Source organism: Mesoplodon bidens (assembly GCF_964165515.1).
Source record: "Mesoplodon bidens genome assembly, chromosome: 1".
Lineage (NCBI taxonomy): Eukaryota > Metazoa > Chordata > Mammalia > Artiodactyla > Ziphiidae > Mesoplodon > Mesoplodon bidens.
The window spans coordinates 30,145,421-30,172,337 of record NC_138176.1 but is presented as its reverse complement, the minus strand read 5'-3'; the positions used below and the strand labels follow the sequence as shown (position 1 = coordinate 30,172,337).

Sequence of the window (26,917 nt, the reverse complement as noted above, 5' to 3'; positions counted from 1 at the left end):
AACTAGAGAAAGAAGAACAAACAAAACCCAAAGTTAACAGAAGGAAAGAAATCATAAATATCAGAGCAGACATAAATGAAATAAAAACAAAGAAAACAATAGCAAAGATCAATAAAACTAAAAGCTGGTTCTCTGAGAAGATAAACAAAATTGATAAACCCTTAGCCAGACCATCATGAAAAAGAGGGAAAGGACTCAAATCAATAAAATCAGAAATGAAAAAGGAGAAGTTACAACAGACACTGCAGAAATAGAAAGCATCATAAGAGACAACTACAAGCAACTCTATGCCAATAAAATGGACAGCCTGGAAAAAATGGACAAATTCTTAGAAAGGTATAACCTCCCAGACTGAACCAGGAAGAAATAGATAATGTGAACAGACCAATCACAAGTAATGAAATTGAAACTGTGATTAAAAGTCTTCCAACAAACAAAAGTACAGGACCAGATGGTTTCACAGGTGAATTCTATCAAACATTTAGAGAAGAGCTAACACCCATCCTTCTCAAACTCTTCTGAAAAATTGCAGAGGAGGAACACTCCCATACTCATTCTACGAGGCCACCATCACCCTGATACCAAAACCAGACAAAGATACTACAAAAAAACAAAATTACAGACCAATATCACTGATGAAGATAGATGCAAAAATCCTCAACTAAATACTAGCAGACAGAATTCAACAACACATTAAAAGGATCATACACCATGATCAAGTGGGATTTATTTGAGGGATGCAAGGATTCTTCAATATATGCAAATCAATCAATGTGATACACCATATAAACAAACTGAAGAAGAAAAACCATATGATCTTCTCAATACATGCAGAAAAAGCTTCTGACAAAATTCAACACCCATTTATGATAAAAACTCTCCAGAATGCGGGCAGAGGGAACCTACCTCAACAAAATAAAGGCCATATATGACAAACCCACAGCAAACATCATTCTCAATGGTGAAAAACTGAAAGCACTTCCTCTAAGATCAGGAACAAGACAAGGATGTCCACTCTCACCACTATTATTCAACATAGTTTTGGAAGTCCTAGCCATGGCAATCAGAGAAGAAAAAGAAATAAAAGGAATACAAATTGGAAAAGAAGAAGTAAAACTGTCACTGTTTGCAGATGACATGATACTATACATAGAGAAACCTAAAGATGCCACCAGAAAACTACTAGAGCTAATCAATGAATTTGGTAAAGTTGCAGGATACAAAATTAATGCACAGAAATCTCTTACATCCCTATACACTAACAACAAAAGATCAGAAAGAGAAATTAAGGAAACAATCCCATTCACCATTGCAACAAAAAGAATAAAATACCGAGGAATAAACCTACCTAGGGAGACAAAAGACCTGTATGCAGAAAACTATAAGACACTGATGAAAGAAATTAAAGATGATACCAACAGATGGAGTGATATACCATGTTCTTGGATTGGAAGAATCAATATTGTGAAGATGACTATACTACCCAAAGAAGTCTACAGATTCAATGCAATCCCTATCAAATTACCAGTGACATTTTTTACAGAACTAGTACAAAAAATCTTAAAATTTGTATGGAGACACAAAAGACCCCGAATAGCCAAAGCAGTCTTGAGGGAAAAAAACGAAGCTGGAGGAATCAGACTCCCTGACTTCAGACCATACTACAAAGCTACAGTAATCAAGACAATAAGGTACTGGCACAAAAACAGATACATAGATCAATGGAACAGGATAGAAAGCCCAGAGATAAACCCACACACCTATGTCAACTAATCTATAACAAAGGCAAGGATATACAATGGAAAAAAGACAGTCTCTTCAATAAGTGGTGCCGGGAAAACTGGACAGCTACATGTAAAAGAATGAAATTAGAACACTACCTAACACTATACACAAAAATAAACTCAAAACGGATTAAAGATCTAAATGTAAGACCGGACACTATAAAACTCTTAGAGAAAAACATAGGAAGAACACTCTTGGACATAAATCACAGCAAGATCTTGTTTGACCCACCTTCTAGAGTAATGGAAATAAAAACAAACAAATGGAACCTAATGAAACTTAAAAGCTTTTGCAAAGCAAAGGAAACTACAAACAAGACGAAAAGACAAAACTCAGAATGGGAGAAAATATTTGCAAACGAATCAATGGACAAAGGATTAATCTCCAAAATATATAAGCAGCTCATGAAGCTCAATATTAAACACACAAACAACCCAATCAAAAAATAGGCAGAAGACCTAAATAGACATTTCTCCAAAGAAGACATACAGATGGCCAAGAAGCACGTGAAACGATACTCAACACCACTAATTATTAGAGAAATGCAAGTCAAAACTACGAGGTATCACCTCACACCAGTTAGAATGGGCATCATCAGAAAATATACAAACAACAAATGCTGGAGAGGGTGTGGAGAAAAGGGAACCCTCTTGCACTGTTGGTGGGAATGTAAATTGATACGGCCACTATGGAGAACAGTATGGAGGTTCCTCAAAAAACTAAAAATAGAATTACCATATGATCCAGCAATCCCACTACCTGGCATATACCCAGAGAAAACTGTAATTCAAAATGATACATGCACCCCAATGTTCACTGCAGCACTATTTACAATAGCCACGTCATGGAAGCAAGCTAAATGCCCATCGACAGACGAATGGATAAAGATGTGGTACATATATACAATGGAATATTACTCAGCCATAAAAAGTAACGAAATTGGGTCATTTGTAGAGACATGGATGGATCTAGAGACTGTCATACAGAGTGAAGTGAGTCAGAAAGAGAAAAACAAATATCGTATATTAACGGAGATATATGGAACCTAGAAAAATGGTACAGATGAACTGGTTTGCAGGGCAGAAATAGAGACACAGATGTAGAGAACAAACGTATGGACACCAAGGGGGAAAGTGTGGGTGGGGTGGGGATGGTGGTGGGATGAATTAGGAGATTGGGATTGACATATATACACTAATATGTATAAAATAGATAACTAGTAAGAACCTGCTGTATAAAAAATAAAATTAAAAAAAATAAATGAACATATAATTTAATGTCAGCATGTAAAAGGTGCTGTGGGAAAAAAAAAAAAAAAGGAAAACACAACCCACGCCAGCTAAAAGTGACGAGTCAGGGACAACATAGAAGAGACTCTTGCACTGGGAGAGAGGCTGGAGTTAATGATTTCTAAGACCCCGATCGTCCTTCAAGACTGTAGGATTTTATTTCTTCAGTCTTGAGGCTGGGTAAGTACAGGGCTTGCAGGCCTGTGGTGTGCAGCCCAACACGGAGTGTGCTAACTTAACAAGATTTACAGGATAGTGCCATGTACCTACATGCCAGGGGCTCCGGTTTCTAAGCCTCAGAGTGGTCCCCAGGCTGAGGTGTTGGGTGCCCCCACCCCCAGCCCAGAAGCCTCCCACTTTAAGATGGCCCCATGACTCGTAGTCATTTAGCTACTTTGAGCCTCAGCCTCATGTAAGGACTGGGTGTGAAGTCCCTCTGGATTATTTGTGGTAGTTGTGAGGATTAACTAAGATAATGCCTATGAGTTCTCAGTAAACATTAGATTCCCAGATTCCAATTACTTCCCACTGCCCCCTGTTCCTTCCAGAATCCTTCATTGTGACATGAGATCTGTCCAAACAAGACTTCCAGCCACTGTTGGTCAGATAGGAATGGAGAGAAGCTCTTACCTTGCCACTAAGGAAACTTTATTTCTAGTATAACTGGATTCTTGGGGAAAGATTTGTCGTTCTACCCTTGAAAGGCAAAGGGGCTGTGGTGCCATTTGCCAACTCCGGAGCCATGAGGAGATATATGGTGTCCCATTCCTGGCAGATCCTGAAGAAGGAATTGGTGAGGAGTGTCTTCCCTCTTCCTGAGAGGGAAGAGTGGAAGACTGAACAGACAGGTATTTTGAGGAAGGGAGAGGCAGGTGTAGGAGGCGGCCTCGGATGAACGTGGCCACCCTGTACCTTTTAGAGTCACAGAGAGTTCCAGATTAGGCTTCAGAAAGACTGAATTCTGACAGAGAAGGCCATGTAGGCTACTCTGCCCTTGACGCTGAGCGAATCACAGGCTACGCTCTGAGCCCCTGAGAACTGCTCTGTACTCGCCCTTCCTGCTTTAGGAGATTCAGAGAGAATAATGCACAGCAACAGGGTACAGTAATAGCTTAAACTTATGGACTGTGGACCAAGACTTCTTGGGTTCAAATCCTAGCACCTATTAGTCATGTGACTAATATTAATATTAGGCAAGTTACTTGATTTACTCTGCTTGTTTTCTCCTCTGCAAAGGGTGATGATAACATTAGTACCTACCACACTGATTTATTGTTGAGGATTAAGTGAACCGATACATACAAGGGCTTACAATAGTGCCTTGACAATGGCAAATTGTACTCAGTAAATGTTAATTTTATTAATAAAGCCTCTCCTCATATTTCCTTTAGATACATAATTTTTAAAGAAAATATCACAGTTACAGGTTAAGCGCCTCACCGTCTCACTCCCTTTCTCCTCACTGGTAACCACTTTCCTGAGATTGATGTGTACCTTTCCTACCTATATTTAAAATTTTTATTACATATGTATGTATTCATAAGCAACTACAATATGCAGCACATTTTAAGAAATGGTATCATAAATGGCATCTCATTTCACCTTTCATCCACTCAAAATTATGTGTGAGCTTTACCCTCATTGACACACACAGCTCTGGTGCCATGTCCAGTCCTGTGACTGTACTGGATGTGGGGTGTTGATGTACCCCCTACTGATGCACACTTGTGTTTTCACCTCTTCACTGTTACACTGTGCCCTGGTCACTCCCATGGCTCTCTCCAGGTGCACGTGTGAGTTTCTCTAACGTGCATACATAAAGTGCATATATTCTTTGATTGTAAAGTATACACATCCTCAGCTTTTCAAAACGTTGCCAGATTGCTCTCCAACATATTTGTACCAAATTTCCCATTTCCCCAATCTAAGTGTAAAATAGTATCCTGTTACTTTCATTACATTTCCATTTTTTCTAGCGATGTTCAGAACATTTTCATTGTTTATAATTGATTTGAGTTTTCCCTCTGAATTACCTGTTCATATCCTTTGTTCATTTTTCTACTGGGTTATCTGTATTTTTAATTTGTAGGATTTTAAAAATTAAAATAAAAAATCCCAGATAGTAATCCTGTATAACAGTAATTCTTTATAATTCTGAATAGTAATCCTTTGTCTATTATATGCATGGCAAATATATTCTTCCAGTCTGGAAAAAAAGACTGTAGGATTTTATAACAACTCAAAGGCATCCTAAAAAGAGGCAGATCCTGTTAACATAACAAGAATTATTTTTCCGTATTTTAAGACACCAATTAGTAGACTTCTTGTTTTAAGTAAGACTCAAATTCTACTAAATCATCATTTGGAGAGTCCCTTGGACTCCCTGGAAAATGTGATCTATGTTTAAGTGGCTCTAATCCTTTCAACAGACTAAGAGGTACTCCAACTACAGTGGGAGGGACTGGGTTCTAGAATCACCCTGAGTGATGTCAACCCTTCTATGAATACATGAAGTTCAGTTTCTTAAGTAACATATGAAGATGGCTGGCCTCTGAAAGACAAAACTGTCAAAGGGCTGTGTTATGGTGAGTTCACTAAAGGGAGGCAGATTGCAGGAATACATTTTAGTTTTTTCTTTGGCAACTGGTAAATCCCACTCTAGCATTCACTTTTCTTTTTTAACATCTTTATTGGAGTATAATTGCTTTACAATGGTTAGTTTCTGCTGTATAACAAAGTGAATCAGCTATATGTATACATATATCCCCATATCCCCTCCCTCTTGCGTCTCCCTCCCACTCTCCCTATCCCACCCCCTAGGTGGTTGCAAAACACCGAGCTGATCTCCCTGTGCTACGCGGCTGCATCCCACTAGCTATCTGTTTTACATTTGGTAGTGTATATATGTGCATGCCACTCTCTCACTTCGTCCCAGCTTACCCTTCCCCCTCCCCGTGTCCTCAAGTCCATTCTCTATGTCCCAGCATTCACTTTATTTTTTATTTATTTATTTATTTTTGCGGTACGCGGGCCTCTCACTGTTGTGCCCTCTCCTGTTGCGGAGCACAGGCTCCGGACGCGCAGGCCCAGCGGCCATGGCTCACGGGCCCAGCCTCTCCGTGGCATGTGGGATCTTCCCGGACCGGGGCACGAACCTGTGTCCCCTGAATCGGCAGGTGGACTCTCACCCACTGCACCACCAGGGAAGCCCCCAGCATTCACTTTAAATCGTGGGTTACAACCCATTAGCGGATGACAAAATCAAGTCCATGGGCCTCAATCAGCACTTTCACTTTATTACTTTAGGGGAATAGAATAGAATAGAATAGAATAGAATAGAATAGAATAGAATAGAATAGAACAGAATAGAAAATATCAGAATGCATTACACATAGCAAGGGTAAGTTTTGTTTTGTGAAACTTTCATGTCAGTTAAATGTGTGGGTGAGATATATATTTCTTAACTTGGTCACTCTAAAGAACTCAAGCTTAGGGACAGGGACACAACCATGCAGAAAGAGCAGGGAGACACTCTGGATCAAGATGACGAGTTTTAATGACATAGCTGACACCCACAATCACACGTGGCTCTTCAGACAAACTCATCTTTGGGACTCGGCTTTGTACAGAGTAAAGCAACACACAGGAGCACATGAGTGACATGGGCAATACTCCTGCTTCCAGCGAGGGGGCAAGACATCTACATTTCATCATCAAAGTAAAGTACCTTTTTATTCTTCTCAAATAAAAGCCTTAATTTGCTCTGGCCTCCAAAAGGGCTCTAATCCCAGATCCCCATTTCCTTTCAAGAGATGTTCTCTTCCCGTGGGGCCAGCTTAAACAGAAACCACCTCACCAGAGCAGCTCTTCTGTCCCTCAGTAGTCTCTAATCTAGTTGTGATGTATACAACCAGGTTTGTGCAGGCAGGGAATACACGAGACAGAGGACCGCTTTGGTGGTGCTTGCTTGGGTGGTGTTTCTTCACTGGATTTTGGTGACTGCTTCATGGATGGAGCTGGCCACATAATCTAGGTTTTTGGTGGTTAAGCCACACATGTTGATCCGACCACTTGGCAGCAGATAGATGTGCTTTTCATTGACCAGATACTCAACCTGCTTGGCTGTTGAAAACCAAAAGAGATACATAATCAGAGCAGTAGGAATCCTTTAAGTAATGGAGGTCCAGAGAGCCCATTACAATGACAATTTCCTTTCTTCCCCCTAACACAGATGAGCAAAACAATAGGAGTAATTTTGTCCACCTGACGCAGTGAGAAATACGCTCAACAGATTCTGGAAACTACTCTTATGAGCTAACTTCCTAATCCCAGAAAGTTTTTTGTTTTGTTTTTTGTTTCTTTTTTTTTTTTTTTTTTTTTGCGGTACGCGGGCCTCTCACTGTTGTGGCCTCTCCCGTTGTGGAGCACAGGCTCCAGGCGCGCAGGCTCAGCAGCCATGGCTCACGGGCCCAGCCGCTCCATGGCATGTGGGATCTTCCCAGACCAGGGCACAAACCCGTGTCCCCTGCATCGGCAGGCGGACTCTCAACCACTGCGCCACCAGGGAAGCCCCCCGGAAAGTTTAACATGGTTCTTCCTGATGGGAATTTTAATCTGGGACTACCTCCCAACCAAACCTTGGAGGTTATGTTCACTGGGACACCCTATCCACTCAACCAAACCCACAGACTTAAGGACAATCCATTGATATGAAAAACTGGTTAAGAAGTGCTTCGTTTATCTCTTCCTTCACCTATATTTGCTTAACCCTGAGCACCCAGAGCAACTTCCCTTTGACATTTCATTTTCACAGTACATTGGACAAGACCCTGAGATGAGCATTCCTGGATAAATGCTGTGTGTGTGAACCCGCAGGCTGAACACTGCAGAGACCTCTCGGGCCTGGTGCATCTCAGCTCTCATTCACACACACACACACAGGAGGGTTTTCCCATGAGTGTGCAGAAACCCTGCTGTATGAAATGGGAAGGGACTGCCTGTACTTCCCTTCTGCCACAATCTCTAGAGCTTTTTTTGCTTTATTGCAAAGCCATGAGAGAATTTTAGCTGATTTTTTTCCCCTAAGTAATTAGCACCCTTAAGGCACCATCAATTTGAGGGATCAGGATAATAATAATTGTCATGGACTGAATGTTTGTGTCCCTCCAAAATTCATACTTTGAAACCCTAAGCCCCATTGCGATGGTATTAGGAGGTGGAGCCTTTGGCTGGTAATTAGGTTTAGATGAGGTCATGAGGGTAAGCATGCATGATGGGAGTAGTGACCTCATAAGAAGAGACCAGAGAGCTTGCTCATGCACGAGCTCTCTCTCTCTCTCTCTCTCTCTCTCCCCCCCCCCCGCTCACCTCCTCCCTTCATGTGAGGATACAGCAAGAAGACAGCCACTTGCAAGCTAGGAAGAGAAACCCGAGCAGAACCTGTTGATGCTGGCACCCTGATCTCAGATTTCCTAGCCTCCAGAACTGTGAGGAATAAATTTCTGTTGTTTAAGCCACCCAGTCTATGGCATTTTGTTACAGCAGCCCGAGCAGACTAAGACAGTAATAGAATCATAATCATCAGAGGAGAAAACACTAGGTGCCAGGCAGTGTTCTAAGCACTTTATATTAGCTCAGTTAATCTTAATAACCTTATCGCCCCCATTTTATAGATGGCATAGATGGAAGTTAAATGACCTTCCCAAGGTCACACAGCTAGTCAGCTGTGAATCTCGAATTTTAAGGTGGGCAGTATAACTCCCGGCTCTCAGCTCTTAGCCAGGATACTATACTGCCTCTGTATGGAAGTGAAAAACCTAGACCCTGTACTCAGTGCTACCTTTGGGCCCCTCCAAACAAAGCCACTTTCACAGTAGCCCTGACCAGCTTTAACTATGTGAATTACAGCCATCCAAGGAGATAGCGCCTAACCTCACACGTCAACAGAGCCACGGGCACAGCACCTTGTAAAGCCTATGCCCCAGAGGTAGATGTTGTGGTTACAGGGCTCCCGCCCCGTTTTCTTAAATAGAAATGAAACTTCTCTACTTTTATGGGGAAAGGGAGTATCACAGTTGAGAAGCTAGTAAAGGTTAGGGACTCTTTCCCTAGAAAAAGGCCAATATACGCATACCCAATTTTAAAAATATTTCAGGATGAAAGCCCCTGTTCTGACAGATAAAATGTAGAAAAGGAAGTACCACAACATGAGAATTGTAGAAACTATGTGGCGGGCACATGGGGTTCAATTCCTCTAACTTTTCTGTATGTTTAAAATTTTTCCTAATAAAATGTCGGGAGGAAAAAAAAAAAAACCCTGTTTTTAAAAAGGGTAAATGATGCCAAGTTCTAAAAGTATAACTTTATGTTATAAGCCCAGGTCTATTCTCACCATTTTTCAATTCATAATAAAACTAATTTCCTACTCTGGAGAGTGGGACAATATGGATACTTCATGGGAAGACATCCCCACCTTGTGAGCTTTTAGAATATTACTACTCACATGCACCCCAGTGTTCATTGCAGCACTCTTTATAATAGCCAGGTCATGGAAGCAAGCTAAATGCCCATACAGACAAATGGAAAAAGATGTGGTACATATATACAATGGAATATTACTCAGCCATAAAAAGGAATGAAATTGGGTCATTTGTAGAGATGTGGGTGGACCTAGAGACTGTCATACAGAGTGACGTTAAGTCAGAAGGAGAAAAACAAATATCGTATGTTAACACATATATGTGGAATCTAGAAAAATGGTACAGATGAACCGGTCTGCAAGGCAGAAATACAGACACAGATGTAGAGAACAAACATATGGACACCAAGGGGGGAAAGTGGCAGGGTAGTGGTGGTGGAATGAAATGGGAGATTGGGATTGACATGTATACACTAATATGTATACAACAGATAACTAGTAAGAACCTGCTGCATAAAAAAATAAAAAAAAGAAGAGGGCTTTCCTGGTGGCGCAGTGGTTAAGAATCCACCTGCCAATGCACGGGACATGGGTTCGAGCCCTGGTCTGGGAAGATCCCACATGCCACAGAGCAGCTAAGCCCGTGTGCCACAACTACTGAGCCTGCGCTCTAGAGCCCATGAGCCACAACTACTGCAGCCCGTGTGCCACAACTGCTGAAGCCCGCATGCCTAGAGCCCCTGCTCTGCAATAAGAGAAGCCACCGCAACAAAAAGCCCGTGCACCGCAACAAAGAGTAGCACCTGCTCTCGGCAACTAGAGAAAACCCGCGTGCAGCAGGGAAGACCCAATGCAGCCAAAAATTAAATAAGTGAATAAATAAATAAATTTATTTTTTTTAAAAAAAGAGATGTGGCTGGGAAAAAAAAAGAATATTACTACTAAACACCATTTCCATTACACTTAATATCTTAAAAATTGTATAAGGATGATTTTCCTTAATTAAGTGAACTAATTCCCCATTCCAGAACTGTGAGGACACCAAAGGCTAACTGAGCTATCCGTTTACTTTCTTGGTTAGCCTCATTTTACCCCAAAGTGTTTCAGTGAGTCTGCAATATACAATCTTTACCACCTTTCTTTTGGCTTTTTTCTGAGCCCATTTCAAACAGGCACTCTGATGGCCCTGGTTTATAGTACCTCCCAGTACCTCTGAGGTTCTACTGACTACCCAAAGGCACACATCTGTCCCCTGAGCCACTAAGACACAAGCTCCACAGGGAGGTCATATCTGCACCATGCAACCAGTGGCTTAGCTTGAGGTGCTCGGGAATTACTTATTAAATGAATGAGTCCTCTATCATCAGACGGGATGGCCAATCACTGATACACCCTACTGACGGCTGACCAAGATCGTGCATGGCTGCCTGCTAGACTGTCAACTGACTTTTAATTCCAACTACCAATCTAAATTCTTATTTATGAAGTGAAAAGAGAATGTTGTAACCTAGGCAATGCTTGGAGACTAGGAAAGACCTGTTAAGAAATTAGGTCCTTCGATAATCATATGTAATATTTATACTTAAGGTTAAGGAAAAGCCAAAAGGTGCCTAAGCATTTATAAAAGATGTTTCATAAGTCAAGCCTCCAAGGTACAAATCCTGTTACTTCCCAGCTGGCTCTGAGCCACTTCCCAAGCCCATAAAAATGAAAATATCTGAGTTATGTTCTGCAGGGTAGACCACAACAATGCTCTTCTGAGACCCAAGCGGTCCAGGAGATGGGTGGGACACACTGAGAAAATCTAACTTGTTCTGGTCCAAAGTAATAGCTGACCAAATGGGCAACAGCTAAAGGAGCCAAGCCCAAGAACACTGGCTGTGAGGAGTGCGGTGTCCAACAGTGAGCATTTGAGGCGGTGGGGCCACTTACAGTTCAACCCAGTGAAACTGAACATTCCAATCTGCTCCGTGATATGGTTCCAGGTTCCAGGGGTCTTGAGGGCTTCTAATCGTGCCCTGAGCTCAGATCTCATGGTCAGAATGCGGTCAGCCATTGTCTTCACATTACCTGTCCTGAGTAGACAGCAATATGAATACCAATCCACACAGGAGAGATGGTACACGAAAACATAAAAAATTTTGTAATGTAATTTAATCTGTAAGCTGAAAACAAGATCACAACCTGCCTAATTATGGTATGTGGATGCCTGGATGGGTGGATAAGGAGACCAGAGATAGACTTACTAGGCAGAAGGAAAGGACTTTATTTACTGATGGAGTTTATGGCTAGTCTTAGGTGTACTGGCTGTAATACCACTTATGTTTTAACTCAGACTTCAGCTAGGTGCTGCTTGAGACAGGATAATATATGTTCTTCAGCTAGGTGCTGCTTGAGACAGGATAATATATGTTCTTCAGCTAGGTGCTGCTTGAGACAGGATAATATATGTTCTTCAGCTAGGTGCTGCTTGAGACAGGATAATATATTTTATCAGGTGTAATTAAGTAGAGATTGCAGATTTAGCTACTACAAAAAAATTACTATTTCAAAATAAGACAAAATATATATAAATTAGATAAGAATGAAGAGCCCCAAAATTGTTGCACTGACTTGAAGTTAGATATTCTATTCTATCAGAAATTCCTCCCTGTATTTCCCAACTTTAAGGGGAGGAAGCCTGGGTGGTGGGAGAGTGGGGAAACTCCCATTCACTGAGGGCCTCCTTCCTATGTTCCCAGTGCTCTGTTACACATGTGTGTTAAGTGTCAGCTCTATTTTACAGAAATAATAACTGACACTCAAAAGAGGTTCAAGTATTTTTGTCCTGCCTCTGCCAGCATAAAAGGAAGAGACAGTTAAATGTAATGGGACAATCGCTGTTCTGCATCCCCACGCTTTGCCATCTGGTGTTGAGCCCCTTACCATTCATTAAAAAGCTCAGGGTCAGAGAGAGTATGGGCCACGATTCGTGCTCCCTGAGCAGGGGGATTGGACCACGTAATTCGCACTATCTTCTCCATCTGGGAAAGGACCCGGAGGATGCTATCAGGTTCTTTCGCAACCACGGTCAGATTCCCCACTCGCTCATCTAAAAGGAAGGAGGAGAATCAGCCTTGGGGCTCCGGGGGTGGCGAGGCTGGGGCAGCTGGGCTGTAACTCATGAGAGCACTCACTGTAGAGCCCGAAGTTCTTGGAGAAGGACTGGGCACAGAAGAGCTCGAACCCTTCAGACACAAAATAGCGAATGGCCCAGGCGTCTTTCTCCAGGTTGCCAGATGCGAAGCCCTGATAGGCTGAGTCAAAGAAGGGGAACAGAAACCGGCGCTGCGAGGAAGAAAAGTGAGTCAGGGCAGGAAATCCTCCTGGAACCAACCTCAGACACTGGCCTTCCTTCCCCAACTGGTGCCTGGAAGGAATGTCTCACCCCGTCCGTTTCTCCTACCTCTTCCCTTTCTGCATCCAACTCCACTTTACATCTGTTTCTCTGTTCACCTAAATACCAACTAACAAATCTAACAACTTCGGTAAACCTTATTTTTTTAAGTATATTGTCCTAGAGTGTCACGATGCTGCTTTGCCAACAGGGCACATCTGATCATGTCACTCCATGACATCAAAGATTTCCAGGGGCTCCCCACTGCCCTCAGAATAAAGTCCGAGGCTTCAGCACAGGACCTGGCCCCCATTTACCTCTCTAGCCTCATCACTCACTCGCCCCCTCCCCTGGAACTCCAGCCCATATCAAGAATTACTTTTACTTCCTCATATGGACCATTACCTCTGCCTTAGGCTTTTGATGGTGCTCTTCCCTCTGCGGGAAACATTCCTTCCCTGCCAGCTCCGACCCATCCTCATCCTTCAAGTCTAAACACGGAAACCACTTCTTCCAGGAAGGCTTCCTCTGCTACCACCAACCCTCCCAAAATGCACGCACTCCCCAGAGTCTGGGCTATGTGCCTCCATAGGACCCCATCAACACAGCTGTCTCACAGTATGTGGCTGTGTCCCCAAACAGGCTGTATGCTCTGAGGGCAGAACCACCTCTGCTTTGTTCACTATTGTCCCCCTATGGCACCTGGTACATAATAGTTTATCAAGAAGTATTCTTTAAACATGTTAGTGAAGAATATATACACCTTGAGCTAGAAATTCCAGTGTAGAAAGTTATCCCAAAGAAATAATTAAAAGGAGGTTTATTACATATATTGTTCACAAGAGTAAGAAACCTGGGCATGAAATGGCCATCAACTGATTTAATCAATCTGTAATGTGACATAGCCATGCATGTCATGTATAACTACACTAAAAAAAAAATTTAAAAAGAAAAGAGCCTGACATTCTGTATATCAAAATGTTAACAGTGGCTTTCTTTAGGTAATAGAATTTATAGTTAGTACTTATTTTTTTCTTTAGGCTTTTCTCCATTTTTCCAAATTCTTCCGTAAATAGGTACTGCTGTTGAATACATCAAATATTAATATACACTATTTTAAGAGATGCTCTGAAAAGACAGTTACCTTCATGACAGAGGCAATCTGCTTCCACTGCTCCGGAGTTGGGTCAGTCCCAGTTGGGTTGTGTGCACAGGCGTGGAGGACAAAGATGGAGAACTCGGGAGCTTTCTGGGGAGAAGGAAGGTATGTAAGTTCTGACACCAGCAGGGACATAGTGGGCAGAGTCAGGGGCACAGAGGGCAGGTACTCCCTCCTTACGTGCCATTTCAAAAACCACCATCTGGTCTGAGTAGGGTGTCTCAGACTCTCTCACTTATCAACTGATCCAAAGACTTTTCCCTGCTCTTCTTGACGTCATAGCATTCTGTCTACTTTTTCTTCTAATAACCCACCTCCAGATCATTCAGAAAACCCTGGAGGTCTAGTCCTCTCTTCGCTGCATCCCAATAGTGATAAGACCGAATTTCTTTAAATCCAGCGGCAATAAAGACACCATTATGATTCTCTGCAAACAAAGGGATAAAACGTTAAATGTTTTACAAACACAAGGAAACACAAGGAGGCATGAACAGAAGGGACTCAAGGCAGCTTCCAGGGCCCTCACAGGCTCAACACCCACTGGGTGACATGGAGGTGAGGGGTTAAGATTGAGAGGAATGATTGTGACCAGGAACAAGTTTGACCAGTCTAGTCATGCTGACTTACATCCTACTACAGTGGGACCTCCCTCCTCTGGGAAGGCTCAATATATACTAAAACACAAGTTCACCAAGAGTCTTGGGATAAAGTAGTCCCAATCTGAATTTAAGCATCAGGTTACCCATGTACTGCCATAATCCACTGCTCAAGCCATTCTCATGTTAGTTGATCCAGGGCTGGGTTACATTTTCAGTGTAAGCAGTGAGACTCATGAGGATAATTCCTTCCCTGCCAGCACCCGACCCATCCTCATCCTTCAAGTCTAAACACGGAAACCACTTCTTCCAGGAAGGCTTCCTCTGCTACCACCAGCCCTCCCAAAACACACGCACTCCCCAGAGTCTGGGCTATGTGCCTCCACAGGACCCCATCAATACAGCTGTCTCACAGTATATGAGAATTCCCCTGGCTTCTCTGTTTCTCCTCTCGCTACAGCTACAGGACTCACCCCAGGTTGGTGAGGATACATAGACGGGCGTGTCCTTGTTGTTTGTTCCATTGTACCATCGCGCTAAGAACTCAGCTCCAATTCGAAGTGCACCTGTTCCCCCCAAACACTGCACACCTCCTACCTGAAAGAGAAGAAGCAGGGTCACTGGTTAGTTAATGGTGAGGTCAGATAATATTAGGGAAAATATGGCAATGATGAGCACTTCCTTAAATGTGTAATCTCTATAAAATGTCATAACTACATGAAAAAGTATTATTTGCCCATGTTTACAAATGAGGAAACTAAGGCTAAGAAGTGAAGCACCTTGCTCAGAGTTACCAGCTACTCAGCAGAAAGGTCAGGTCTTCACCCAGTAAGTCTGGAAGTCTGACCCCCAAAGGAGTGTCCCTCTGAACACAGAGGTAGAGGACATACCTAGGCCCTAGGACATACCTCGGGCACATTAGAGTGTGCCCTGCAAGGCAAACCCATCCCTTTGCACCCATCCCAAGATGAAAACTGCCCTCCAACAGAAGCTGGTAAAATAATGTTCCGAGCTTGCTATCAACATCAGTCTGCAGTGCCCTTTCTCATCGCTATAACAAAGGCTTATTAACCCTTAGAAATGTTCTCACAGAACAAAGGTGATATGCAAATACTACTCTCCTCTCCTGAAGCCTCCTCTCATCTTAAAATGGCCTCACCTGGGCAATAATAAAAGTCCTACGTTTTACCGTTTACAAAATACCTTCACACACATTCTTGTCTGACCCTCACACAGCCCTGTAAAGTAAGTTCTACATCCCCAATTTATACATGAGGAAATTGATTCAGAGAAGTGGTTCGCCAAGGGATTTGCAGCTGGTGAGCGGCAGAGCTGGGCATAAATCCAGGCCTTCTCACTCTACATCTAGTCACTAGGCCCTACTTCTGTTGTTCTGCCTAAACATCTTTGCTTTTTCCCCTTCACACTTCTAATTAGGTTTTAGCATAACTCTTTCAGTAGAGAAGTGTCATTAATTACGTGTTGCTTAATATGTCTAAAGGAGAAAAAAAGAGAAAGATCACAGAAGAATGTCTACTGAAAAGGAAGGACACACACCAATGTAATAACAGCAGCAACCTCTGGGGAGGGGCCTAGGATGTGGGAATAGTGGTCAAAGGGACTTTGGCCTAATCTACAAGTTGTTTTTTTAAAAATAAGGAGAATGTATTCATGTATTATTTGGAAAATTTTTTAATAATTTAAAAAATATATTTAGATGTCTGTAATTTGCTATAAAATAATTCAGTTTTGGCAGGGAGGGTGGGGGAATATACAAGACTGACCAAATACAGACCATTGTTGAAGCTAGCTGATGGATCCATGGGGGTTTGTTCATTACAGTTTTAACTACTTTTGTATATATTTGAAATTTCCCACAATAAAAAAGTAAAAAAAAAAAAATCTTCCTAGACAAAGAAGAAAAGTTTCCAAAATCTTTTTTAAAAGAACTTATGTCAACACCAATGCTAAAAGATGACAAAGGGAAAAAAAAGAGAAAAAAAGAGACCTCTTTCATGAATATTGATACTAACTTCCTAAATATTAATGAACAGTATGAATCCAATAGTGCATTTAAAAATACTCCCTTGGTCAAGTTAGTCATCCCATGAATGCATGATTATTAAAAAATATAGGAGTGAGTTCGTTTTCCTGGACATCTCCCATGTATATGTGATTTGATTTTCTCCTATTTTAAAAAAAAAAGAGAAAAGAAATATAAAATTTGTCATGCTGCTAGATAGAGAAAATGATCACCCAAATGATCATCATAACAGGAGAAAAAAATATAGCTATCTCTGATATAAATGCTTGGTAAAAAAAGAAGCAATGAGACTTCCTAAAAATAACTAAAAAAATAATAATAAGATCCAGCCATGATGAGTAAGTCAGCTTCATGATGAACACTGAATCACGAGCAGAAGTCCCCTTTAAGCTAGGAACTAGGCAATAATACCAATTATCACTATTATTCCCCACTGCTCTATTTATATTCAGAGATCTGAGCATCTGTGAAAGAACATCGTCTGAAACGTGAAACAGAAGTGAAGTTGACGTTCAGGGAGACGAGGAACTGAGCATGGCATCCACTGCAGAGAGGAGCAAAGGCAGTGGACTGGGATGGAAAAGGTCAGTGTGCATCAGATGTGGTTCTTCAAAGTGGTCCCCCCGAGCACTGGTCCCTTCCCATTTCTTTATTTTTTTTTTATTTTAATAACTTCATTCATTCATTCATTCATTTATTACAGTAGGTCCTTGTTGGTTATCTATTTTAAATATAGCAGTGTTTACCTGTTGCTTCCCATTACCTTAAAGGTTTGGGCTTCACATTGTGACCTACCTGGATTCCTTACGCAAATCTCGACCAAGGTGATGTAACCTAAATGTACATTCATTTTTTATGGATTTGTCATCAGCTAAGCTGAATGTCAACTTTATTCATTATTTCACATTTCAAATACCTCAGCACTTTGTATAGGAATGCTGATACTTCCTATACAAATGAGCAAGGTCTCCCTTAAAGCAGGGTTTTAAGTTATCATGGATATGTGACAGGTGCATGTGGATATCAGTAAAGACATTCCCAAGCATAGTTTTTATATTTCCTGTGCTCAGCTTTTTTTTTGTTTTTTTTTTGTGGGGGGGGTTGTTTTAATTAATTTATTCTTTTTTCTTATTAGTCATCCATTTTATACACATCAGAGTATACATGTCAATCCCAATCTCCCGGTGCATCCCACCACCACCCCCAACCCCCGCCACTTTACCCCCTTGGTGTCCATGTTTGTTCTCTACATCTGTGTCTCTATTTCTGCCCTGCAAACTGGTTCATCTGTACCATTTTCTAGGTTCCACATACATGCGTTAATACACGATATACGTTTTCCTCTTTCTGCTTTACTTCACTCTGTATGACAGTCTCTAGATGCATCCACATCTCTACAAATGACCCAATTTCGTTCCTTTTTATGGCTGAGGTATATTCCATTGTATATATGTACCACGACTTCTTTATCCATTTGTCCGTTGATGGGCATTTAGGCTGCTTCCATGGCCTGGCTATTGTAAACAGTGCTGCAATGAACATTAGGGTGCATGTGTCTTTTTGAATTATGGTTTTCTCAGGGTACATGCCCAGTAGTGGGATTGCTGGGTCATATGGTAATTCTATTTGTAGTTCCTTAAGGAACCTCCACACTGTTCTCCACAGTGGCTGTATCAATTTACATTCCCACCAACAGTGCAAGAGGGTTCCCTTTCCTCACACCCTCTCCAGCATTTGTTGTTTGTAGATTTTCTGATGATGCCCATTCTAACTGGTGTGAGGTGATAACTCATTGTAGTTTTGATTTGCATTTCTCTAATAATTAGTGATGTTGAGCAGCTTTTCATGCTTCTTGGCCATCTGTATGTCTTCTTTGGAGAAATGTCTATTTAGGCCTTCTGCCCATTTTCGGGTTCGGTTGTTTATTTTTTTAATATTGAGCTGCATGAGTTGTTTATATATTTTGGAGATTAATCCCCTGTCCGATGATTCATTTGCAAATATTTTCTCCCATTCTGAGGGTTGTTTTTTTGTTTTGTTTATGGTTTCCTTTGCTGTGCAAAAGCGTTTAAGTTTCATTGGGTCCCATTTGTTTATTTTTCTTTTTATTTCCATTACTCTAGGAGGTGGATCAAAAAAGATCTTACTGTGATTTATGTCAAAGAGTGTTCTTCCTATGTTCTCCTCTAAGAGTTTTATAGTGTCCGGTCTTACAATTAAGTCTCTAAGCCATTTTGAGTTTATTTTTGTGTATAGTGTTAGGGAGTGTTCTAATTTCATTCTTTTACATGTCCCTGTCCAGTTTTCCCAGCACCAGTTATTAAAGAGGCTGTCTTTTCTCCATTGTATATCCTTGCCTCCTTTGTCATAGATTAGTTGACCATAGGGGCATGGGTTTATCTCTGGGCTTTCTATCCTGTTCCATTGATCTATATATCTGTTTTGGTACCAGTACCATATTGTCTTGATTACTGTAGTATAGATTTGTAGTATAGTGGGAAGTCAGAGAGTCTGATTCCTCCGGCTCCATTTTTTTCCCTCAAGACTGCTTTAGTTATTCGGGGTCTTTTGTGTCTCCATACAAATTGTAAGATTTTTTGTTCTGGTTCTGTAATAAATGCCATTGGTAATTTGATAGGGATTGCATTGAATCTGTAGACTTCTTTGGGTAGTATAGTCATTTTCACAATATTGATTCTTCCAATCCAAGAGCATGGTATATCTCTCCAACTGTTGGTATCATCTTTAATTTCTTGCATCAGTGTCTTATAGTTTTCTGCATACAGGTCTTTTGTCTCCTTAGGTAGGTTTATTCCTAGGTATTTTATTCTTTTTGTTGCAATGGTAAACAGGTGTGTTCCTTAATTTCCCTTTCAGATTTTACAACTTTAGTGTATAGGAATGCAAGAGATTTCTGTGTATTAATTTTGTATCCTGAAACTTTACCAAATTCACTGATTAGCTCTAGTAGTTTTCTGATGGCATCTTTAGGATTCTCGATGTACAGTAACATGTCATCTGCAAACAGTGACAGTTTTACTTCTTTTCCAATCTGTATTCCTTTATTTCTTTTTCTTCTCTGATTGCCGTGGCTAGGACTTCCAAAACTATGTTGAATACTAGTGGCAAGAGTGGACATCCTTGTCTTGTTCCTGATCTTAGAGGAAGTGCTTTCAGTTTTTCATCATTGAGAATGATGTTTGCTGTGGGTTTCTCATATATGGCCTTTATTATGTTGAGGTAGGTTCCCTCTATGCCCACTTTCTGGAAAGTTTTTATCATAAATGGGTGTTGAATTTTGTCAAAAGCTTTTTCTGCATCTATTGAGATGATCATATGGTTTTTATTCTTCAATTTGTTAATACAGTGTATCACATTGATTGATTTGCATATATTGAAGAATCCTTGCATCCCTGGGATAAATCCCACTTGGTCACGGTGTATGATTCTTTTAATGTGTTGTTGGATTCTGTTTGCTAGTATTTTGTTGAGGATTTTTGCATCTATATGCATCAGTGATATTGGTCTGTAATTTTCTTTTCTTGGAGTATCTTTGTCTGGTTTTGGTATCAGGGTGATGGTGGCCTCATACAATGAGTTCGGGAGTGTTCCTTCCTCCGAAATTTTTCAGAAGAGTTAGAGAAGGATGGGTGTTAGCTCTTCTCTAAATGTTTGAAAGAATTCACCTGTGAAGCCATCTGGTCCTGTACTTCTGTTTGTTCCAAGATTTTTTTTTTTTTTTTTTTTTTTTTTTTGCGGTACACGGGCCTTTCACTGTTGTGGCCTCTCCCGTTGCAGAGCACAGGCTGCGGATGCGCAGGCTCAGTGGCCATGGCTCACAGGTCCAGCCGCTCCGTGGCACGTGGGATCTTCCCGGACCGGGGCACGAACACGTGTCCCCTGCATCGGCAGGTGGACCCTCAACCCCTGCACCACCAGGGAAGCCCTGTTGCAAGATTTTTAATCACAGTTTCAGTTTCATTACTTGTGACTGGTCTGTTCATATTATCTATTTCTTCCTGGTTGAGTCTTAAAAGGTTATACCTTTCTAAGAATTTGTCCATTTCTTCCAGGTTGTCCATTTTATTGGCATACAGTTGCTCGTAGTAATCTCTTAGGATGCTTTGTATTTCTGCGGTGTCTGTTGTAACTTCTCTTTCATTTCTAATTTTATTGATTTGAGTCCTCTCCGTCTTTTTCTTGATCAGTCTGGCTAATGGTTTATCAATTTTGTTTATCTTCTCAAAGAACCAGCTTTTAGTTTTATTGATCTTTGCTATTGTTTTCCTTGTTTCTATTTCATTTATTTCTGCTCTGATCTTTATGATTTCTTTCCTTCTGCTAACTTTGGGTTTTATTTGTTCTTCTTTCTCTAGTTCCATTAGGTGTAAGGTTAGATTGTTTATTTGAGATTTTTCTTGTTTCTTGAGGTAGGCTTGTATAGCTACAAAATTCCCTCTTAGAACTGCTTTTGCTGCATCCCATAGGTTTTGGATCATCGTGTTTTCATTGTCATTTGTCTCTAGGTATTTTTTGATTTCCTCTTTGATTTCTTCAGTGATATCTTGGTTAGTTAGCAGTATATTGTTTAGCCTCCATGTGTTTGTGTTTTTTTACATTTTTTTCCTTGTAATTCATTTCTAATCTCATAGCGTTGTGGTCAGAAAAAATACTTGATATGATTTCAATTTTCTTAAATTTACTGAGGCTTGATTTTTGACCCAAGTGTGATCTTTCCTGGAGAATGTTCCATGCACACTTGAGAAGAAACTGTAATCTGCTCTTTTTGGATGGAATGTCCTATAAATATCAATTAAATCTATCTGGTCTATTGTTTCATTTAAATCTTGTGTTTCCTTATTTATATTCATTTTGGATGATCTGTCCATTGGTGTAAGTGAGGTCTTAAAGACCCCACTATTATTGTGTTACTGTCGATTTCCTTTTTTATAGTTGTTAGCAGTTGCCTTATGTACTGTGGTGCTCCTATGTTGGGTGCATATATATTTATAATTGTTATTTCTTCTTCTTGGATTGATCCCCTGATCATTATGTAGTGTCCTTCCTTGTCTCTTGTAACATTCTTTATTTTAAAGTCTATTTTATCTGATATGAGTATTGCTACTCCAGCTTTATTTCCATTTACATGGAATATCTTTTTCCATCCCCTCACTTTCAGTTTGTATGTGTCCCTAGGTTTGAAGTGGGTCTCTTGTAGAAAGCATATATATGGGTCTTGTGTTTGTATCCATTCAGCAAGCCTGTATCTTTTGGTTGGAGCATTTAATCCATTCACGTTTAGGGTAATTATCGATATGTGTGTTCCTATGACCATTTTCTTAATTGTTTTGGGTTTGTTTTTGTAGGTGCTTTTCTTCTCTTGTGTTTCCCACTTAGAGAAGTTCCTTTAGCATTTGTTGTAGAGCTGGTTTGGTGGTACTGAATTCTCTTAGTTTTTGTTTGTCTGTAAAGCTTTTGATTTCTCCATCGAATCTGAATGAGATCCTTGCTGGGTAGAGTAATCTTGGTTGTAGGTTCTTCCCTTTCATCACTTTAAGTATACCATGCCACTCCCTTCTGGCTTGTAGAGTTTCTCCTGAGAAATCAGCTGTTAACCTTATGGGAGTTCCCTTGTATGTTATTTGTCATTTTTTCCTTGCTGCTTTTATTAATTTTTCTTTGTCCTTAATTTTTGTCAATTTGATTACTAAGTGTCTCGGCGTGTTTCTACTTGGGTGTATCCTGTATGGGACTCTCTGCACTTCCTGGAGTTGGGTGGCTATTTCCTTTCCCATGTTAGGGAAGTTTTTGACTATAATCTCTTCAAATATTTCCTCTGGTCCTTTCTCTCTCTCTTCTCCTTCTGGAACCCCTATAGTGTGAATGTTGTTGCATTTAATGTTGTCCCAGAGGTCTCTTAGGCTGCCTTCATTTCTTTTCATTCTTTTTTCTTTATTTTGTTCTGCAGCAGTGAATTCCACCATTCTGTCTTCCAGGTCACTTAACCGTTCTTCTGCCTCAGTTATTCTGCTGTTGATTCCTTCTAGTGTAGTTTTCATTTCAGTTATTGTATTGTTCATCTCTGTTTGTTTGTTCTTTAAGTCTTCTAGATGTTTGTTCTTTAATTCTTCTAGATCTTTGTTAAACATTTCTTGCATCTTCTTGATTTTTGCCTCCATTCTTTTTCCGAGGTCCTGGATCATCTTCAGTATAATTATTCTGAATTCTTTTTCTGGAAGATTGCCTATCTCCATTTCATTTAGTTCTTTTTCTGGGGTTTTGTCTTGTCCCTTCATCTGGTACATAGCCCTCTGCCTTTTCATCTTCTCTATCTTTCTGTGAATGTGGTTTTCATTCCACAGGCTGCAGGACTGTAGTTCTTCTTGCTTCTGTTGTCTGCTCTCTCCTGTGCTCAGCTTTTAACTCCACCCTTTCTCTCCCACTCCAAAAAGCAAATTCATTAACTAAAAGAAGTCAGAAAGTCAGTAGACTAGATTGAAAATGTGTTTGGAAGAGATAAACCCACTTCACTAACAGTAACTAATTCTTTTTTTTTTTTTTGCGGTACGCGGGCCTCTCACTGTTGTGGCCTCTCCCGTTGCAGAGCACAGGCTCTGGACGCACAGGCTCAGCGGCCATGGCTCACAGGCCTAGCCACTCCGTGGCATGTGGGATCTTCCCGGACCGGGGCACGAACCCATGTCCCCTGCATCGGCAGGTGGACTCTCAACCACTGCGCCACCAAGGAAGCCCTAGAAACTAATTCTTTATATTCATGATGTATATGATACTTGACATATTAAATTCCCAAGAAATTATCATTCCCTCTAAAAATATATTGTACACTAGATGGCTTCAGTGAAACACAAGTGACTCTAAACTATATCAGCAACTAGCGGAAATGAATTTTTGGTGAATCAATAATATGTCAATTCGGTCATTCTCTGAACTGATTTTTGGCAAATAGCTCTAAAGCTCAAGAAAGTCCTGGATTTGGGATGAAGGGAAAAAATCACAATAGCAAAGGAAATAAATACAGACTTCAAAGGGAGCCAGGCAACTGGACCTGGGTGGCTAAACAGGAGTATCCAGAACGAGAGAAATCCAGTAAGACTTGGCAGAAAGCTATGCCACCAATCTGCATTCCCAATTTAGCCATGAATTGCCTGAAGGAATCCCTGCTGGGCTCTAGAACGCTTGTCCAAGATCACAATTTGCTGATGCAATGACTTCCCTGTGAGGAGCAGGAGAGCTGTTTAGAAGCTGCTTGTGGCCAAGGCTATGATGCATTGATCTGGGTGCTCCTAGCAATTCATGTGGTATCTGGCATGTGGCACTAAAGAAACATGGGCTGAACTAGATGAAGAAGAAGACAGTGTTGACAAGGTGAGAGCCACAGAGAAAGCCCCAAGTCTCCCAGAGGCAACGGTCCAAGCAGGAAACTGGGACGCCATCTCATGCCCCACAAGCCCTCCTACCTGCAGTGGCTCAGTAATTTCAGAAGCTGAAATATTACCAGGCAGGAGATGACAACTGGACATTTGGTCTGGATTCTAAGATCTGAAGATGGAAAAGCAGAAGGCGGCAGTGACGAGTCTAGAAAACGGGTCTTCTCAAAATGGTTGATGGACCTGGTAATGTAAAATCTTGAGAAGAAAAATCTAAGAGAGGACATGATTACTGTTTATTTTCTGGTTCATTCTTTCATTCATGCCTCACCTCCTTCAAGTTTTGGCTCAAATGTCATTTCTGTTTCTACCATGACCACCCTAGTTAAAACTGTATCCACTCTCACTCCCACCCTCAGCACTCCTAATATGCCTTCCTCTGCTCTGTTTTTGTAGCATTTATCATCTTTCAATACACTATATAATGTTCCTATTTATTATGTTTACTGTCGGTTTCTCCCCACAAAACTGTAAGCCAGGCAGTGGTTTTGGTCAGCACTGTGCTCCAGCGTCTAGAACAGTGCCTAGTGGTGAGCACACATCTGCTGACTGAACAAATGAGTGAATTAAAACATCTGAGATCTCTGAGGTGCCAGGCTAGGAGCTAAATGCTGAAGATTCATGAGGTAAATAAGTAAGCCATTGGGACTTCCCTGGTGGCACAGTGGATAGGACCCCCTGCTCCCGGTACAGGGCGCCCAGGTTCAATCCCTGGTCAGGGAACTAGATCTCACATGCATGCCGCAGCTAAGAGTTCATGTGCCACAACTAAGGAGCCCATGGGCCGCAACTAAGACCCAGCGCAAGCAAATAAATAAATAAATAAAAGAACCATACTTCACACCATACATACACACAAAAAAAATTTTTTTAAAGTAAGTAAATAAGCCATCACCCCTGCCCTGGAGGAACCTAGGGTCTTGTGGGAGGGACAGGCTTACAAAATTGTACATTAAACACAGTAAGTACTGCTTTTCCCAAGCGATGCACAGTCCTGTGGTGACTCAGAGCACTCCAACAACTAGCTCTGCCTAAGAGAGCTCAGGATTCAGCATGGAAGTGACCCTTGGTCAGGCCTTGAAGGACTTGGAGGTGGGGACTGGGGAGTCAGAGAAGTGAAGGGGGCATTCCTAGCAGAAGGAACAGCTGAGGCAAAGGTGCCAAGTCATGGCAGGGCTCGGCATGTCTGGAAAACAGCAGGCTCTTAGGATGGCAGGACCCTGAGAGGATGGGAGCAAGAGTAACTGCAAGAACAGGATGACACCTGGCTACAAAACATGCTGCATGCCCAGGTCAGAGTCTGCATTCTACCCTGTAGATAATGGAGGAGCTACTGTGTGTGTGTGAGAGGGGAAGCAGGTGACACAATTAGCTCTTTTTTTTTTTTTTGCTGAGGAAGATCATTCTAGCTGCACTGTGCAGAATGTACTAGAATGGGGAAGAGACTAGAGGCAAGAGGCTATTATAAGAATCCAAATGAGATGACGGTGGGCTGATCTAAGATAGTCACCTGGGGATGGTCCAGGGAAAGAGCAAGTGCCCAGAGCTCAGTATCAACTGGTAGCTAGGGTGTTGTAGATGCCCAGAGGGTATCCTAAACCATTACACACACACACACACATACACACACACACACACAAAGTAAAAAGTAAAAGTCTTCAAATATTTACAGACTGCCATTTAAATTTGTTCTATGATCAAAAACATAACACAGGATGAACTAGACTAAGAGGAAGGGCTCTATGCCACAAGCAATAGCCCCAAACCTCAGTATTAAGCGATCAAAATGGGGAACAGAGCATTTTGTTCCTGGGCAGGGAAACAAGCATCTATCTGCCAACATAGTTAATAAGCATCATATAAGAAATGTATAGTCTTAGAGGAAGAAGCTCCCCAACACAGAACCTCTGTTTTCATTTGTCAGCAATGGAATTCCAACTAATTTATCAACAACGCCTCAGAATATCACCCCCAGTCGCCAAAGTTCCCCATTTTCAAACTTCATCAGGACTCTCTCTCTCCCTCAGTGGAAACCCTAGATTTTCAAAGCAACTTCCCAATGCCACCCATAATCTCTAAAGTCTACCATTTCTACCCGTATTCCTTCAGTTCCTAGAGGCAAGTCAGTTACAGTCTCTTATACCAATCCAGACAAAACCCTCATCAAGTTAATTACTTACCTAACCATTGATCTGAGTTCCAAGACCTTCACCCAGAGCCTCCTGGCCTCCTGATATACATAAGAATGTGCCTGTGTGCAGCCTTCATTTTACCCTGCCCGTTCTGCTTATCAGGGCATCTGGGTAAGAGCATGGATATAAATCAGTGACTCCAAGATGTGGTCTCTTTCATGCATGAAGGCTGCTCAGCGGGGCTGACACTGCCTAGCAGGGCAATAAGGGCAGTTGGTTTAAATTGCACAATATCTAATCGGACTATTGCAAAAACCTGAGCTCTTCCCTTTCCTATTCATCCACCCAGGTTTATCTTCTTCAAACACTCTTATATTGGGTAACTTCTCTGCGCAAACCTTCAAGGGGCTTCCCCTGCCCTGGCTGCCAAAATCAGCCTGCCTGATCTATCCAGCATGTTCCCAGCCCTAATCAGGTAGGTCTCTTTACAACCTAGACCTGCTCACCTCCAACCTCTGTCCCTGGACTCCAACTGCTCCAGATAAATACCCCTCCTTTTTCTTCCTCTGTACTTTGTGGTTCTCAACCTTGGCTGTACTTTGCAGTCACATGGGGAGCTTTTAAAAAATACCCATGAAGGGAAGGGAATTGTAGGGAAAGGTAATAAAAG

At 41.4% G+C, this 26,917-nt stretch overlaps 1 protein-coding gene across 1 annotated transcript in view; it reads right to left on the bottom strand.

Moving 5' to 3' along the window:
- Positions 1–6,612: 6,612 nt before the first annotated feature.
- GOT1 (glutamic-oxaloacetic transaminase 1) overlaps positions 6,613–26,917 on the bottom strand; it is a 32,236-nt gene continuing 11,931 nt past the window's right edge. The window contains exons 3-9 of the mRNA XM_081242593.1: positions 15,097–15,220; positions 14,342–14,454; positions 14,013–14,117; positions 12,669–12,819; positions 12,418–12,583; positions 11,425–11,567; positions 6,613–7,196 (exon numbers count right to left, since the gene is read on the bottom strand). Of these exons, the coding sequence (XP_081098719.1) occupies positions 7,057–7,196; positions 11,425–11,567; positions 12,418–12,583; positions 12,669–12,819; positions 14,013–14,117; positions 14,342–14,454; positions 15,097–15,220 (942 nt within the window). The 3' untranslated portion in view covers positions 6,613–7,056. The remainder of the gene's footprint in view (positions 7,197–11,424; positions 11,568–12,417; positions 12,584–12,668; positions 12,820–14,012; positions 14,118–14,341; positions 14,455–15,096; positions 15,221–26,917) is intronic.